Source organism: Podarcis filfolensis (assembly GCF_964270895.1).
Source record: "Podarcis filfolensis genome assembly, chromosome: 14".
Lineage (NCBI taxonomy): Eukaryota > Metazoa > Chordata > Lepidosauria > Squamata > Lacertidae > Podarcis > Podarcis filfolensis.
In genome coordinates, this window is record NC_139616.1 from 18580007 (window position 1) to 18597825 (window position 17819).

A 17819-nucleotide genomic window follows, 5' to 3' on the forward strand; every position below is an offset into this window, starting at 1 on the left:
TCAGAAGCATGTATATACTGGGTGGCGGGGACAGAAGCAAGTCAGGGCAATTGCTTCCCAAAGTCCTTGATTATGCTTCATTTTCTAGATGCCTCTCTCTTTGGCCACAGCAGGAAACAGGATGTGGGAGCTGATAGATATATGGTCTGATCCAGCTGAGCTCTCCATAAGCTCTAATGCACTCTATGTCGGAACAAAAATATTCTGTGCCTATTTAACCCGAATCCTACCACGCCCAAGGCCAAGATTCTGCAAATGCGTCTAAATGAGATGGGAGGCATTGAATAGAGAGAGGGCTGGCCCTTAAGAGCTTTGAGCCTGCTGCTTAAAAGCTCTCAAACCTTTCAGCTGCAGGCATTATCGGGATTATCCATCTCAGCCATAGGATGCCACAAAGTGTCTGATTACTATATTGTTAGAGTGCTGAAGTCTGAAATCTGACTACCAGGCAGGGCTCAGCAGGGACCCCAACCTTCTGCACTCTTCCACTCAAGTCACTTTTCAATCCAAAAGAGAGAGAGATTGGTGGGGAGAGTAAGATCACAAATGGAATCAGAATCTATCTAACTTAGCAATCAAGAGGGAAGAGAAAATGGGAGACGGGTTTTAGGAGATGAGAAAATTAAGAACTGGCTGGGGGGAAATCAAGCCTCAGCCTACAGAGTTTCCTGTGAAATGCAACTGTATCTCTCTCTCTCTTGTTTTTTAAACTTCCCTTCTGGGGGGAGCGAATGGAATGGCAATTGCAGATGATGTAAAACAAACCAGCTTTCTCTCTGGCTCCACGTTGGAGCTCCCCCCCCCCCTCTCAAACCACCGCCATTGCTCCTGCCAGGCACACGAGGCTGGGGTGGGGTGGGAGCAGACGCTCTCCAAAGACTCCTTTCCTCCACTCAAATACATTTGCTTCCAAATAATGTGTAATTAAATGTGTGGTATTGAATTAATGTTGCAGCTGAAGTGCTCTGGCAGCCTGGGATTCGGGGAGGGAGGGGAAGGGGGGGGGCTGGCTGGTGGAAAATAAAATATACTCACTAGAAAGTTTGCCTTCTCTCATTTCCTTTTCTTCCCATCCCTGCCAAATATTCACTCCCCAAACACCCTGTCCACACTCCACCTTTGCCCCCTCTATTTTCCAATAGGGCTTGGATCATGACAGCAAGGTTGAGGAAAATATCCCCTTCCATTGCAGCTGTGTTTGCAAGGCTCCCCAGTGCTGCTTTTAGAGTCTAGCGACTGGACAAGGGAGAGCAAGGAATCTAGCCCTTAACAGAGGGGAGGGAAACCTCAGGTCTGGGAGCCCAATGCAGCTCTCCACATGGGTGTAGCCAAGCCCAGATTTAGGTTTGATGAGACCCTAAGCTACTGAAGGTAATGGGGCCCTTTATATGTCCAGCTGTCCTTTGTCAAGAATTAATTGTCACTGTTTTTTGTGTTGAATATATGCTATATGGTAATTTATGGACCTAATAGGTATCTAAAGCCATTTGCACATGCAGAATGTAGGCACCCTATATATAGAAATAAGCAAACCCGTGATATTTTAGGGAGCAGGCTAGCAGGCGGGGCCCATTATTTACATCATAGGAGCCTACACAACACAAAACAAAACAATGTTGCTGTATGTAGGTGGTTTTGTTTGCTTGTTTTTGTTTATCTTATATTTTGGAAATATACATTCAGGTTTTTTTCCCCCGTAGCTAGGAGGGAAGCGGGGGGCAGCTGCCCCCCATCAAGTAAATCAATAAAAAATCCTTAACTGAGGTTCTATCCCCCCTAACATGAAGCCTGCTCCCCCCCCATAAATCCTGGCTACGTCCATGGCTCTCCACATCTTTCTGCCAAGCTCCCAAACACCCTCTCCCCTGCTGCATTTCAAGTCACATTCACACATTTCTGTATATACCAGAGGGAGAGTGGGGATGTCTATACTCCGTGCACCTTTCCTGTTTGGTTTCTCCACGCCTGCCCTCAATCCTCTGTCATCCACACACACGCTGCCATCTGCACATGTGCAGTGGCTGTCTCAAAACATACACACCTCCACGGAACTGCCAAATTATGCTATTTTCAAATTGTGCTAGAAGCCGGTTGGAGGGGAAATCCATTAAGCCACAGTGCTTCTGAAGGAATTACAGGATAGATACAGATTGCGTCTAACACCATGTGTACATTGCTTCAATGAGCAGCAGTGGCAGGGCACTAGAGCCAGTGTAAATGGTCATGTGTACACATTCACTTTCTCTCTAGATGACTGGGAGGGAGACCCCCTGCATGAAATTAAGCAGATAGATACATAAAGGCTCAGAGCCTCAGGCACTCCAGAATGGTAGCCAATGTGATTTTCTCCAGATACTGTTTGGTCTATACAACTCCCATCATCTCTGGCCAGTGACCATGCTGTTGGGGTTGGCGGAAGTTTATTTATTTAAAACAATTTGTATACAGCTTAACTACAATAGTTCCTAAGGGGTTTACAAAGATACAATTCAAAACAAACAAGCAGACAAAAAACACAAGTAAAACTATAAAGTCAAACATCAATTAAAATGGCAGCTGGAATTGAAAAGTATTCAGTAGGCACCAGAGCAGGGGCCAGCAAACTTTTTCAGCAGGGGGCTGGTCCACTGTCCCTCAGACCTTGTGGGGGGCCAGACTATATTTTGAAGAAAAAAATGAATGAATTCCTATGCCCCACAAATAACACACTGATTCCAGGACCGTTCGTTGCCGGATTTAGAAGGCGATTGGGCCAGATCTGGTTCCCGGGCCTTAGTTTGCCTACCCATGCACCATAGGTTCAGTAGGGAGGAGGCCTGTCTGATCTCGGCTGAAAGGGAGTTCCATAAAATTGGTCCCACAATTCTAAACACATGGGACCTGGTGGATACAAGACGTGTATCTGAGCCATGTGGTATACAAAGGCATGATGTTTACTACCCCTACCCTGGATGGATGGATGGATGGATGGATGAGGGCTTCTTGTGAACAACAGCAAGCAGGGATGTAAAAGCCTCTTCCTTAGCAAGGTGTGAAATGGATGTGTCTGAAATGCAGCATAGTAAAGGCCGATGGTGGGTATGACTGGGGGGACTGGAGCTATGAGTTGGGAGGGAGAGAGAGAAACTGGGAGTGGAAGATGAAAGGGAATCCTGCGTGAGTTATTCCTTTTCCCTCTGGCTGCCTAAGAAGGCCTCTAGAGGCTCCGTTGAATCGGAGCAATCAGCAATCCACGGAAAACCCAACTGTTGTTTGCTCCAATTCAGCAGTAAAATGTGCGTTTTCCCAGGGAAAGCGCCTGGACAACAAACAAACAAAATGGACCTGTGTCTAGAAACATGGTACGAAATGGAAGTCTGGATGAGCTCTAGGGAAGCTAGAGAAAGTCAGTTCAGGTTGCATATAAAGGTTGCACTTCCTAAAACAACATGGAAAGTGAAATGCAGCCACCCTCAAAAATTCACCCATATCCGATTTTTGCAAGGCAGTTCTGCAACCAAGTAATGTGGACCCCTTTCCAAACTGCGATCTTGTGTATGTGAGTTTAGAATCTATAGAAGGTAACCAGACCATACAGGCCCTTTGTGAAGAGGTTGCCATAGAGACAGATGGTTGAGCCTTTTCCCATCTCACCTGGATGTATGCCATGTCCTCCTAGGTTGATGAACAATAGGCGAGCGTTGTGTGTTTTTGGCTAATGCTGGAAGCTGAGAACACAGGCATGTTTGTTGTGTGCTGGACCACAAAATTGTGACTTGGGACTTCCCTGCAAACCTAATGAGGAAGCAAGATCTGTTGGCATGTTGATGCATTGAGCTCCTCCATCCTATTATCAGGTTGTATATATGTGTAAACATCCAAAAGACACCACAGTCTCCACTGATCTTCATTCCAAGGAAGCCAAACTCTGAGGAAGTGCAGCCACTCCTGGAGTCTGTCGCTGCTTGGAAATTGGAGCTCACTCAACAATATACAGATTACAGACCCTCCAAGCATCCCTATTTTCCAGGGACAGCCCCAGATTTACAGAAGCTGTCCTAGTTTCTGATTTGATCCTGGAATGTCCTGCTTTTCCTTAGGATATCCCTATTTTCACTGGGAAAATGTTGGAGGGTATGGAATTTTGCAACCTGCCAAGCCAAGGAGATAATTAACTCTACAACCTTTAGAAGACATCTGAAGGCAGCCCTACATAGAGAAGGTTTATTTTAAAAAATGTTTAATGTTTTATTATGTTTTTATATATGTTGGAAGCAGCCCAGAGTGGCTGGGGCAACCCAGTCAGATGTGCAGGATGTAAATAGTAAAATTATTATTATCATCATCATGGAATAGGACACCCCTATTTTCATTGAAGAAATGTTGAAGGGTATGAGATTAAGCATCCTTCTTCAGACTTATGAAAGATTTCTGGGGAGACACTAAACAAGCTTCACTCTCATACACGCATGCCACAAACCACCTTGGTTCCAAAAACATTTTAAGAAGTGATGAAATCCAGAACTGAATCAAGTTTTAATTTGAACAGCAGATCTTGCAGTTGGCTTGAGCGAGTGAAATTGGCCTGGGGAGTGCACCCTTTTAAGTTTCCCATAATGGGTTTTGGATCCTGCTCATGGATTTAAAACCTCATTCAAAGAGAATGTTTAGCCCGCATGTTAGCTGCATGAGTTTCTAATCGGGCCTGCGTGATTCTCCTGCCTTTGTCTGCTGAAGCATTTCATGTCAGTCATCAGAAGAGCTGGGCAGCCAGTGTATGAATTGCTAATAACTTGCAGTCATCTGTATAGTTTTGAAATTCATTCAGCAGCAGTTAGTTATGTATCTTAATTACAAGTTGCCTCGCAGATTTGTGAATTTTGCATTTGATGTTAATAGTTGCAGGGGGGCTCAGCCGACGTAACGTTTATTGTTACAATCATTCAAAGAAGAGATTAGTGAATAATTTTGAATAATGAATAAATAAGATGATTTCTGTATATTTCCATGGACAACTTGTGAACAGAAAGATTGGGAGGGAGGGCGGAGGTTCTGGGAGAAGAGAAGAAGCTGTAAAAAGAAAAAAGGAAAGGAAAATCACCCTCTTCTTCTTGAATTAATTATTCTCAGTTTTGCATTATGCGCTCACCCATTGTCATTATTCATAAAGCACAGTAGGTGTGAGCGTGGCTTTAGAAGCACATAAAAGCAGGCGTCCCTGCCAGGAAGAGTTTCAGATCGACTCGGGAGATCAATGTGCTGTAGGACAGGATATAAAAGAAGGCAACTTTAAAGCAGGCAAGGAAGAACAGGGAGAAGGAAAGCATTCTAAAGGAAAAGTTTGGAAGAACTAATAAATGCACGGTTGCAAGAAGGGGCAAAATGGCCACAGTAGTTATGCTCCAGCATGAGCCACAGCAGCAGATACCCATTCAGCTTTGGGGCAGCCAGGGGAGGACATCATTTCCCCCATCTGTCACACTGCCTGAAATTAGTTGGATGACCATTTGTCACACATGATTTAGTTGAGATTCCTACATTGCAGGGGGTCGGACAAGGTTGTGGGATATAAAGCTGTCAATCAAGTCCAACATTCTGAGAGAGGACTAACTGCCTCTATGTGGCAGGCAGTTTTGTCAGTTGGTCAGTTGCTGCAAGGAGTGTGAACTGGTAACTGCTTGGGTGCAGTCTTCTCATGACTCACTACTATCTAGTACAGTGGTACCTCGGGTTACAGACGCTTCAGGTTACAGACGCTTCAGGTTACAGACTCCGCTAACCCAGAAACAGTACCTCGGGTTAAGAACTTTGCTTCAGGATGAGAACAGAAATCGTGCTCCAGTGGCGCGGCGGCAGGGGGAGGCCCCATTAGCTAAAGTGGTGCTTCAGGTTAAGAACAGTTTCAGGTTAAGAACGGACCTCCAAAACGAATTAAGTTCTTAACCCGAGGTACCACAGTATATGGTTTATCTGTTATGTAACCTAAGCCTGCATTCAGGAACAACTCTGTAAACCTGAATGAATCTAATAGTAAAGTAGTTTATGTTAATATGATTCAGATTCATGTGTGTTTTCTTTAAGAGGCACAGAAAGGGATTATCAACCAGGAAGGTATAATTATTGATAGGACTCAAATGAGTTAGCAACCCACTTGTCACTGCATAAACTCAAACAGGGGATCATTTAAACTCTACTAAATTATATAAACATTCCCACAAAGGTGATCCACAGGGTCCCTTCTAATTCTACAATTCTAAGAGCCTGGGGTGCAGATCAGAGGGAAGACTTCATCTCCCTAGCTCTCCTCTGGTCCGCTCCCTGGGCCAAAAAGAAAGCCATGCCCAGGCACTGCTGTCAGTCGGAGCTTGGACTCCCCACTTGACACTCTATGTGTTGTACTCCTTGAAGGTAAGTGGGCAGGCCCTCTGTAAGACCTCACTATGGAAGTCTTCACTTGCCATATTTGGGGCCAGGCAAGAATTTGCCTTCAGGTGAGTAGGGTCCATCTGAAGGCAATTGTCACAACTTGATTTAGGTTGAGGCACTGGGGGTGGATCCTTAGTCTAGTTGGATGCCAGGGTCAGAACCCAAATCAGTTGAAAAAATCATCTCTAAGAGTCTCACCTGTGATTCCCAGTAACTCGCATACAGTGCCCTACTGCCCTTGACAGTGGAAGTAGCCATAGCAAACATGATTTGTAACCATTGCTAGCCTTATTCTCCAATTCTTACCCATTCATAAGAGCTTAAGCAGAACCCTGACGGATCTGGTGAATGGCCCATCTAGTCCAGCATCCTGTTCTCACAAGAAGCCCATGAGCAAGACCTAAAAACAGCACCCTCTCTTCCTGCCATTTCCAGCAACTGGAATTAAAATGTGAACATAAAGTAAACCATATCTCTCCCCCATTCTTAAATTTGCCTCCTCTGATTTAAAATAAAAATCCCTACATATGAAAAGCAAGCTTCTCATGACAGAAATGTTTTATTTTTTCCATTTTTCCATTCTTTATTTATTTCTACACTTCCTCCAAGGAAATCAGGGAAACATAATTGTCCCCCCCCCCCAATTGTATTCTCCAAACAAACCTGTGAGATAGATTAAGTTATCAGCCAGTGACTGGTCCTAGGCCAGAACCAGGTCCTAGGCCAAAACTCTATCCATTATTTCACACTGATTCTTGAGGTGCTAGCGTAAATATCTTTCTGCTGTAGCTTGTGTTGAATGTGTAGTGTTTTATTTTGTCTGTATCATTCACATATTCCATTCGTAACTTACAGTTTGGAACACTACAGCTTTGTAATTCATGTGCCTTTGGAAACAGCTCCTTGTGCATTTTCCCCTTGTCAGATGGATTAAACAAAAAAAAATCTTCATGATGCAGACCTATTTCCAAGAGTCATAAAAAGGGAAATTTAGTTGAAAGTTGCAGACTTGTTGCGGGCCAGACAGAGAAACATTTGGCCTTCCAGATGTTCCCGGACCATAATTTCCACCATCCCTGACCATTGGCCATGATGGCTTGGGTTGATGGGAGTACAACAACATCTGGAGGTTCAAAGTTAGGCAGCATCAAAACTAGTCTTCACTTTTGCCCTGAACAAGGAATTCAAGAGGCTTTCTTAAACCAGATCAGACTCTTTCTCCATCTGATCCAATAGTGTCTACTCTGATTGGCAGAACTCTCTGGGGTCTCAGGCAGAGAAAGGTCTTCCATATCAGCTGCTGCCTGATCTTCTAACAGAAGTCAGAGACTGAATATTCTGCTTGCAAAGTGAGGGCTCTACCACTGAACTATGAAGTTTGTGTAACTGTCTTAGGCCCTGTCTTCGCTACACATTTAAAGCAGTACCATACCATGTTAAACACTCATGGTTTCTCCCAGAGAATCATGGGAACTGTAGTTGGAGAAGGGTGCTAAGAGTTGTTAGAAGACCCCTTTTACTGACACGGAGCTAAAATTCACAGAGTGGTTTAGCAATTGATCCCTCTTCCCAAGAAACTCTGTAAACTGTAGCTCTCTGAGGGGAATAGGTGGTTGCCTAACAACTTTTAGCACAGTTCCATGATTCTCTCGGGGAAACCATGAGTGTTTAAAGTGCTTTGGTACTGATTTAAATGTATTGTGCATATGGGTCTGCACTTACATTAATGAGCATTATTTATTTTTGTGGTGCGTGTATCTCTATCATATGTTAAACTTTTCACCTCAAGTCTTGTCATATTTTTATAATCTTACTGAGACTGACTATAAGTCCAAGTGTATTGAGGCAAAAGGCATGCGTGAGAGATTATGTTTGTTTCAGTAGAGCATATAAGCATCTGTTTACCTCGAGAACTACAAAACCCAAGATGTATTCTGGCTGTAAGGAAACATCACAAGTCTAGATTGCACCAAATTAGAGGAGTACAGAGGAACAGAGTCCATTTTATATGGATTTTCCATATAAATCCATTACATGGGCTGAGAAATCAATGTTGGTGGATATTGTCCCTATGGGTTTGTTGTTGTTTTTTGTTCTTTTTTTTCTACACAAGACTAGCATGAAGATGTGACGTGAAATACAAGAAAGGGGAGAAGGATCTGATGGAGGTGGGTCTTATAATAATGGTCAAAATAATATTGATCTGTATCGGGGTGTTGAGAAAAACAGTTTGAAAGAAGTTTATTTTCTCCCTCAAGTTATTTACTGGGGTCTTGTCGCTCAACAAAATGTGTATTAGCAAGGGAATAGGAATCATAGGGCATGGAGTGAATTAACAGAGCAGGTGACTGTTTCTGAGAGTGAAAATAAATTGTGTGAACCTGATGCAAATCAATTTTAATTCAGGAAGGATAAACAGCCCAAGCCATTAGCTAGAGAAAGTGATTTGTGCGGCTGTCCATTTTGAGGGTGATAGTAGTTAATTGCAGTCAGGCTTGGGAAGGGCAATTTCATACACCTGTCTGCCTTCTGTGGGCTAAAGTTTGACTTTGGTGCCTCCGGGAGTAGATCACTGTGGTCAGGAAGATGTTTCCCCCTTCCCCACCTCCCTTCCTTGGGATCATCAGAAACAGCTTCGGAGGCAGGCAGGATGTTGGTTAGCAAGGAGCAATAAAATTCACTTGTACGACAGTGTCCTTGGCAAGGACATCAACAGCTGTGATGAAACTAGGGGTTCTTCAAGAAGCAATGTCAATGCAAGAACATGGCTGCCTTGTGAATCTGGTCCATCTAGATTGGTATTATCTACTCTGACTGGGATTTCAGACAATAATCTTTCCAGCCCTACCTGGAGATGCTGGGGATTGAATGTGTGACCTTTATAGAAAAGCATCTGCCACCAAGCCATGGCTCTTCACAAATAGGAACACAGGAATCTGCTAGACAATTAGTCCACCGAGTCCAGTATTTTCTGCCCTGACTGCATCCATTCTCTGGGGTTTCAGACAGGAACTTTCCCCAGCCCTCCCTGGTGATCCAGGGATGGAACCTGGAAGCTACCAAACACAGCAAACATGCTGTTCCACTCAGCTATGCTTCCCTCAAGAGGATTGTCAAGGCAAAACAACATAAGGCTGTTTGTAAGTGGGCTTATGATGATTTGCACAACTTTATCCTTGGCTTCCTCAGACATTTTGCACACAACTGTGAGGATGATACAGAGTTGGTGCCAACATCAAAGGAGGTCACAGCTGGGTTTCTATAACAGACAAGGATGGGGAACCTGTGGTCACCAGATGTAGGACTTCAGATCCCATCATTCCTGGCTATTGCATGTACTGCATGAGGCTGATGGGAGTTGGAGTCCAACAATGATGGGTGGGTCAAAAAATCCCTATCCCTGTTCTATAAGCAGCGTGAGTCCCCTGTATCTGAAGTGGTACAGTATGACTAGAGCTGCTTCAGATGATTCTGCTGAGCATGGAATTCTGTTCTAAGGCAGCTATAGATACCTTCTCCATAGCTTAGGGGATTCTACTTGGCAAGGGCTTGCCAAAAATGGTGTGTCTTTCACAAGCGTTACAAGAAGAATTTTAGCTGTTTCTCTTTGGTGGGATTAAGCTCGCACTGCCTAAGAGCCCCTGGAAGTCCAGGTGCCTTTGTGTCTATTTCCAACTTACAAGGCAATTTATCACCCCTTCCAAAAACATGCTTTACACATGCAGCTGGATGAGGCGGAAGAGCCTTTTGATGGTAGAATGAGCCATACTATTTCAGATTGTATGGGGGAGGGGCATAATATTTAATATGCTTATGCAGTGGTACCTCAGGTTAAGTATTTAATTCGTTCCAGAGGTCCATTCTTAACCTGAAACTGTTCTTAACCTGAAGCACCACTTTAGCTAATGGGGCCTCCTGTTGCTGCTGCACCGCCAGAGCACAATTTCTCATCCTGAAGCAAAGTTCTTAACCCGAGGTACTATTTCTGGGTTAGCGGAGTCTGTAACCTGAAGCGTATGTAACCCAAGGTACCACTGTATTGAAAATCTCACTGCAATGAGAGAACTAGGAGAACGGGAACCAGTAATTCACCCTAGTGGTCTAGGTTGTTGTTGTATAAGATTCCCTCATGGGCTCTTGATTGCTTATTTTAATTAAATTTTAATTTTATTTATTTCCCATCTTTCCCCCCAAGGTGCTCAAGGTAGTGCACGTGGTTCGCTTCCTCCTTATTTTATCTTCACAACAACGCTGTGAAGTAGGTTAGCAAGAGAGAGACAGGGAGCTTCATGGCTGAATGGGGATTTGAACCCTGCTTTCCAGGATCCAGCACTCTATCCCTCACCACCATTTGTCTTGTTTGTTTCATAAGAGGAATCTGCAACAAAATAATGCCCTTCATTCCCCCTTCCTCTCAGTTTCACTGGTTTCTCTTCCTCAAACAGTCAGCCAATATTCTGTGCTCACTCAACCTGCTCTTTCTACATTGGGCTGTTTTGAGGTTCTCACCTTTAAAACCCCCACCCATCATTTCCGCAAACAATGAGGTTCTGCAGGCCTCTGATGGCACACTTTGTGCTTTAAAAAACTGTGCATTTAAAGCAGTGTCATGTCACTTTATAGCTTCCCCCAAAGAAACCTGGGAAGCCTACTTTGTTAAGGGTGCTGAGAGTTATTAGGAGACCCCATTCCCTTCATAGATCTACAATTCTCAGAGTGATTGGCCAGTGGATCCCTCTTCCTAGGGAACTCTGGTAATTGTAGCTTTGTGATGGAACAGTAGTCTCATAACAACTCCTAGGACATAGGTAGGCAAACTAAGGCCCGGGGGCCGGATCCGGCCCAATTGCCTTCTAAATCCGGCCTGTGGGTGGTCCGGGAATCAGCATGTTTTTACATGAGTAAAATGTGTCCTTTTATTTAAAATGCATCTCTGGGTTATTTGTGGGGCATAGGAATTTGTCCCCCCCCCAAAAAAAAAAGTCCAGCCCCCCACAAGGTCTGAGGAGCAGTGGACCGGCCCCCTGCTGAAAACGTTTGCTGTCCCCTGTCTAGCAGCACACTTAATGTCAATGTTGATGAGCTAGATGGACCAATGGCTTGACTCAGTCCAAGTCAGCTTCCTATATTTGACTGTTTAGCAACAGAGCCTCTTTTACAATGAGTTAAAATGCTTTCTCTCTCCCCCCCCCCTTCCCTGCTGTGCTTGCAGTCTGTTGGCCACAATCCTTCCTAGAATTATCTTGCTGGCTCCTGTTGGTGTCAATTAATGATGTGTGGAGGAGCTGGGGAGGACAAGGGGCAGAGGAAGGGATGGCAATTTGCAGACACCTTGTTAGTAAGGCTGACCGCAACCCAATGGAGCCAGACAACTAGGCTTAGAACACCTGACATCTTCTTCCAACAACAAACAGCAGCTGTTTATCAAGCACCATTCTGTGCATGCCAGGAGACTGTAAATAGCTTTATGCAGATTAACCTCCCAAGTGCCCTCACAACAGAATCTCCTGGGTGTCAGCCTTATTATTCACGAGGAAAGCTGAAGCTAGCAGAGAAGCGATGGACATGGGATGGGAAGGTGATTTGACTCAGTTCACATTTAAGGGTGAATCTAACTAATTTGAGCTCTCTGAAACAATACATGAACTGAAACACAGTTGTCTTTCAAAACCTCAAATTTTGCTAGGCAGTTTTCCAACCAAGTAATATGCACCAAAATACACAATAATATACATATATTAGTGAAGATAATGAACAGAGATGTGTTGTGTTAGGGAGTATTGCGTGCAAACGTGTATATAGGAAAAATTAGCAGTACCCTGCTGATGAGGATGTGTGTGATTATTATTATTTAACTGATGTTGAAATGAGGACTGAAGTTAAACCTGGAAAAATGAGAAACCAAAATGGACAGATTTGCCTATTTGTTCCTATCTTCCGGTAAGTGCAAAAGCATTGGAGGGGGGGGGGGTAACTGAAGTGCACCAAATCATTTAATTTTTTTAAAAAATAAAAATCAAAACTGAATAAATGCACTCAGTGTAGACAATACTGAGCGAGATGAAGCAATGGTTTCATTTAGAGCAGCATTCTAGGTTTGCAGCAAAATGGACTTTTACATCTTTTACATCCTTTACCCTTTTAAATATGTTTGTGGGAGGGGGTGGGGTTATTGGTTTGTGTTGTTCAGTGGTGGAGCTTCATGCTCTGGCACCTGGGGCAGAGAGCAGGTGAGAGCGTGGCTGGCATGCGTCCCGGGGGCCTGGCACGCGTTCTGGGGGTGTGGCGTGCTGCACGCAGGGGCATGGTGCTCATTCTGGGGGCGTGGCACCCAGCGCAGGGGGGGGCAGCCACGATGCCACCCCACCGGGATTGTGGTGCCGGGGGCAGTATGCTACCCCTGCCCCCCTCTTCCTCCGCCAGTGGTGTTGTTGTTTTGTTCTGGTTTTTATTATGCATTTTGAACTTTTATTTTGTATTTTTATGTTGTGAACTGCCTTGAGATCTATGGGGGAAGGGTGGTATAGTACACACACACACACACACACACACACACACACACACACACACACACCATCTTAGCTTCAGAACTGCAGGTGATAATCATCATTGCCAAACCATGACCCAGTAGGCTGTAACTGACCTGCCAGGGACCCTATGAAGGCTCAAGAGTTTGCAGCAGCGAGAGGTTTGCATTAAGCTCGGCTGTCCCTCAGTCAGTGCTCCCCAAGGGACCGATCTTGATGGATGGCAAACAGTTCTGCTCATTTGTGTGACTTTTGATTAAGTGAAGCCGCCGGGATGCTCCATAACATGCTGTCCCGTTTTTTTTATTTATTTATTTCCAGTGAGATAACCAGATGAGTAGGCCATGCTGGAAGCTGGGATGACAAAGCCAAGCTCTCTTTGTGTCTTTATTGATTGCAAACAAAATAGCTTTTATAAAACTGTCCCATTAATAATATCTCCAGCATGACTGGAAAAACGAGCTGCTCAGATTCCTATGGTGTAAGTGCTATGAAAATAACAAAATCACATGCTAAGAGTGTTCCCATTTAACACCAGATTTCAGGTTGGGTGGCCACATCTTTGATTTTCCAGCACTCAAGCAAGCAAACACAATCCATAACCAAACACAAGTTTCACGCCTTCCTGACACAAAGTCTTCAGTGTGCAGGAAAGTTTCTTGTGTTGCTGGGGTTTTTCTTACACACACAAAAATACAATTATTTGGCCCTGTTTACAGTCTGAAGTGGCATTTTTCTCTTCCTACACAATCTGCTGCTTGTGTAGACTAGCTCTAAAGGGGAAAAGAACTATTGAATTCACAAGGGCAGCAGCTTGTTAGTTACAGGGTGACTCTGCTGTTCCAGGACCAAAAGATCTTCCAAATGCAATTCTCTTTGAAATTCATGTGTGTGTGTTTCAAATGGAGTTGTGGTATACCATAAAAACTACAGAACCTATGATGCATTACAACAGTGAGCAGATACACATGCATGGAAACATTGGAAACTTTTGCTTAATGTTCTGCTGGAGATCAGAACAGAAACACTGGATTCCCCCACTAGGTTTCATTTATCCCTCATTCTGGCTACCACACAGTGCCTTAATATCACTATTATTGCTAATTTCAGTATATCCTTTTATTTATTTATGTTGTCCATTAAACAATTAATGAAAAGGTCATTGAGAATTCTCTGAAGCACCATCAGCCATTTTGAGGACTGTTGGTTATGCAAACAGGCACCATCACTCTCCTCAAACAAGCAAAGATGTCTAGACTTGGTAGCTTTTATGCCAGCCCGTAATCTTCTAATTAGCAGGCTTAATTGTTTGAGAGCCATTAAGATGTTCTGTTTCCAAACCTTTGGCTTTCTCATAAGGAAAGAGGTGCCTATGTCTCTCCATTCCCCCCCCCCCAAATGAAGATGAGTTACTTTTGGATGAACTGATGTTTAAAAGCAACAACGTGTTGCTATTATAAGCATCAGTAGTAAGCTGACCTTTTCTCATTCTGTCACTTTCTCTGTTCTCCCGCATCTCAGGAGCCACCAAGACAGGCACAGTCCACTTGAAATATAAAACACAGCACTGGGGGATGAATAATTTCATGGGTGGTTTCTTGTGGGGGCCTGACCTACAATTTCACAAGCAGACATGCTGACAAGCACACATCAGGATGCAATATAATGGCAGAACTTGACTTGATGAGATGCAACTTTTGCTTGCCTGCCCTTCATAATTTAGCCACGAGAGCAGGGTTAAGGAACATTTGTTCAGTCTGAAGGCCACATTCTCTACCAGGAGACCTTCCAAGGCCACTTGCAAGTTGTGGGCTGGGCCAGAGGAAAATGTGGGTGGAGCGATGGATGTTAGCTTTGAACATAGGCTAGTTTCTACACACACACACACACACACACACACACACACACACACACACACATCTCCTCCATCTAGCCAAGAAAGAGACATTCAAGGACACATGCACAGGTTCCACCCAGGCAAAATAACTCAAGGCCAGTGCAAAGCAAGGACAGTAACAGGATGGAGAATGGGGAGAATCCCAAGGGCAGAAAAGGACAGGGGCCTGAACTTACCCAATCCTGTCTTAGTCAGTGGGAATTTCACTTTCACTTGGTTTTGACCTTCCTAAGCAATTCTCCACCCCCAGCTAGAAAAGATGGGAGGGTAGTTTCGAATACAAAGAATGATCAATCAAATGGAGACAAATTCAATAGTCCAGCCACCTTCAGTGAAGAGGGCTGGCTGTCTCTAAATTGCAAAGCACTTATACCAGACGGGGTATCTTAACAATGTGGGATGTCCCTGTTATTGAGGGTAGTTAGTAAAATTCTGCCTCCCTTGCAAAGCTGGAGAGTGAGAAATAAACAGGCAAGATTTTGCAAATACAGTGAAACAAAAGGGTCATCTTTTTTTGCAAATGATAATTAATGAGAGCCTGCCGGGTGGTGAAAATGAAATTATTTGTTGCATTAACATTAATTCCTGGTTCCCCTCCCTCCTGCCCCTTGCTGCCTACAGATGTACAGCATATTAAGAGGAGAGACATCATTCTGAAGAGGGAGCTCGGTGAAGGTGCTTTCGGGAAGGTGTTCCTGGCTGAGTGCTACAACCTCAGCCCCACCAAGGACAAGATGCTCGTGGCTGTGAAGGTAAATCCCAAGGACACCCAGGCTCTGAATTGCTGAGAATGAAAATTTCACACATAAGTAGAAGCTGCATTTGTAGCTGCTTAGAAGACAGTTGGAAGTATCAGGTGGTACAGAGCTATTCTGGCTAGTCTCCTATTAAGGATTCACTGCAGCGGTTCATCTTACGGGGGGGGGGGACTTCAAATGTTAAAAACTTCCTTGAACAGGGCTGCCTTCAGATGTCTTCTAAAAGTCAGATAGTTGTTTATTTCCTTGGCATCTTATGCAAAGACAGGGCTCATGATGAAGCTCAAGCCTTCTTTCTTGAGGGGAATATGTATATGTATATGTATATGTATATGTATATGTATAGTGTGTGTGTGTGTGTGTGTGTATATATATATATATATATATATATATATATATATATATATATGGTATATATGATATGTGTGTGTGTATTTGTATATGCACATACAGACAATAATTATTGGGAGAGGGTGGCTCTTAATACAGCCCTCCAGTATACACTAGTGTAGGGGCCAAAATGGTGGAACCCTCTGGAAAAAGTGTATTTCCAAGGTCTGATGGCTCATAACACCACTTTTTTTGGAGTCATACCAGTGCTTTTTTCTGTGGGGACACAGGGGGACACATACCCCTAAACATTTTGTGAATTTAATTGAAGAAGAAATTCACTGTATTTATTTCCCCCCGATTTGAACTGTATTTGTTTTTCCCGATGGTGATTTTCTTGAGTCAAAATGAGAGTAACCCTAAACATTTTTTAAGGAAAAAAGCACGGAGTTACACCATAAAATTATATATCAATGGAAAGATAATTTAATGAAGATGTAATGTAATGTCCATTAAACTTTAATTAGTTTAATGTTAAGTAAACGTCCAGTGCGCTTCCAACGCCATAAATCTTATCTCAGCAGAGAATTTCGTGCAGCGGTTGAAGAAGGCAGGAGAGTCAGTACCTTTCAATGAAGAATCCTGGAGCAAGCACTTTGGAACTCAGGAAAAAACTTTATTTACAAAAGAAAAACCCTGGCGATAAAGCACACATGCTTTTATCTCCGACATAAAGAAAACTTTACTCTAAACTTAACTCATATCAGCAAACACGCCCATGGCCACAAACTGAGTCTGCGAGTCAGGTCAAGGGGAAAAACACACGAGTGAACTGACTATTTATACAAACTAACTCACATTCCTGGATGCTTAATGACTTCCAGCTGCTCAGTGATTAGAGCGACTTGTTACCTCTTAACCCTTTAGTACCAACATGTAATGCAATAACTTTTATGAAGGATTATTTATTACAACAGCAGTCATGAAGTGACATGAAACACACAGGAAAAAATGAGATATACAGGTTAAATTGCTGTGTTGGCACTTTGCGATAAATAAATGGGTTTTGGGTTGCAGTTTGTGCACTCAGTCTCTTCTTCAGATACCTTCTTTAGATACACTTCTTCAGATCGTGTGCATGCACACGAAAGCTCATACCAATAACAAACTTAGTTGGTCTCTAAGGTGCTACTGGAAGGATTTTTTTTTATTTTGTTTCGACTACGGCAGACCAACACGGCCACCTACCTGTAACTGTTCTCTAAAAGGTTCGCCATCACTGCTCTAGGGAAGCGGGTGGCGTTGTGGTCTAAACCACTGAGCCTCTTGGGCTTGCTGATTGAAAGGTCGGCAGTTCAAATCCGCATGATGGTGGTGAGCTCCCATTGCTGTGTCCCAGCTTCTGCCAACCTAGCAGTTTGAAAGCACACCAGTGCAAGTAGATAAATAGGTACTGCTGTGGCGGGAAGGTAAACGCCATTTCCATGTGCTCTGGCTTCCATCACAGTGTTCTGTTGCGCCATAAGCGATTTAGTCATGCTGGACCCGGAAAGCTGTCTGTGGACAAACACCAGCTCCCTCGGCCTGAAGCGAGATGACCACCGCAACCCCATAGTTGCCTTTGACTGGACCTAACCATCCAGGGGTCATTTACCTTTACCTTTTTACCTGCTCTGCCTCTGCAGCTGGAGGCAGAAATGCTTTAAAATTCCATTTTCTGGAAGCCACAGTAGGGAATAGTGTTCTTGTTTTTGGTCCTGCTTGAGGGCTTCCTACATGCATCTGGTTGGCCACTGTGAGTGGTGGATGCTGGACTAGATGGAGCATTGGCCTGATCCAGCAGGCTGTTCTTATGTTCTTACAAAACAAAGCTGCTGGACCACGGACAGCTCCAAGCAAGCA

General features: G+C 43.9%; 1 protein-coding gene across 3 annotated transcripts in view; it reads left to right on the forward strand.

Annotated features, from left to right (window-relative positions):
• Positions 1-17819, forward strand: part of NTRK3 (neurotrophic receptor tyrosine kinase 3) — a 421592-nt gene that overhangs the window by 338571 nt on the left and 65202 nt on the right. For all 3 annotated transcript variants that reach the window (XM_083586417.1, XM_083586416.1, XM_083586418.1), the window contains one exon: positions 15451-15581. In XM_083586417.1, the coding sequence (XP_083442543.1) occupies positions 15451-15581 (131 nt within the window). The remainder of the gene's footprint in view (positions 1-15450; positions 15582-17819) is intronic.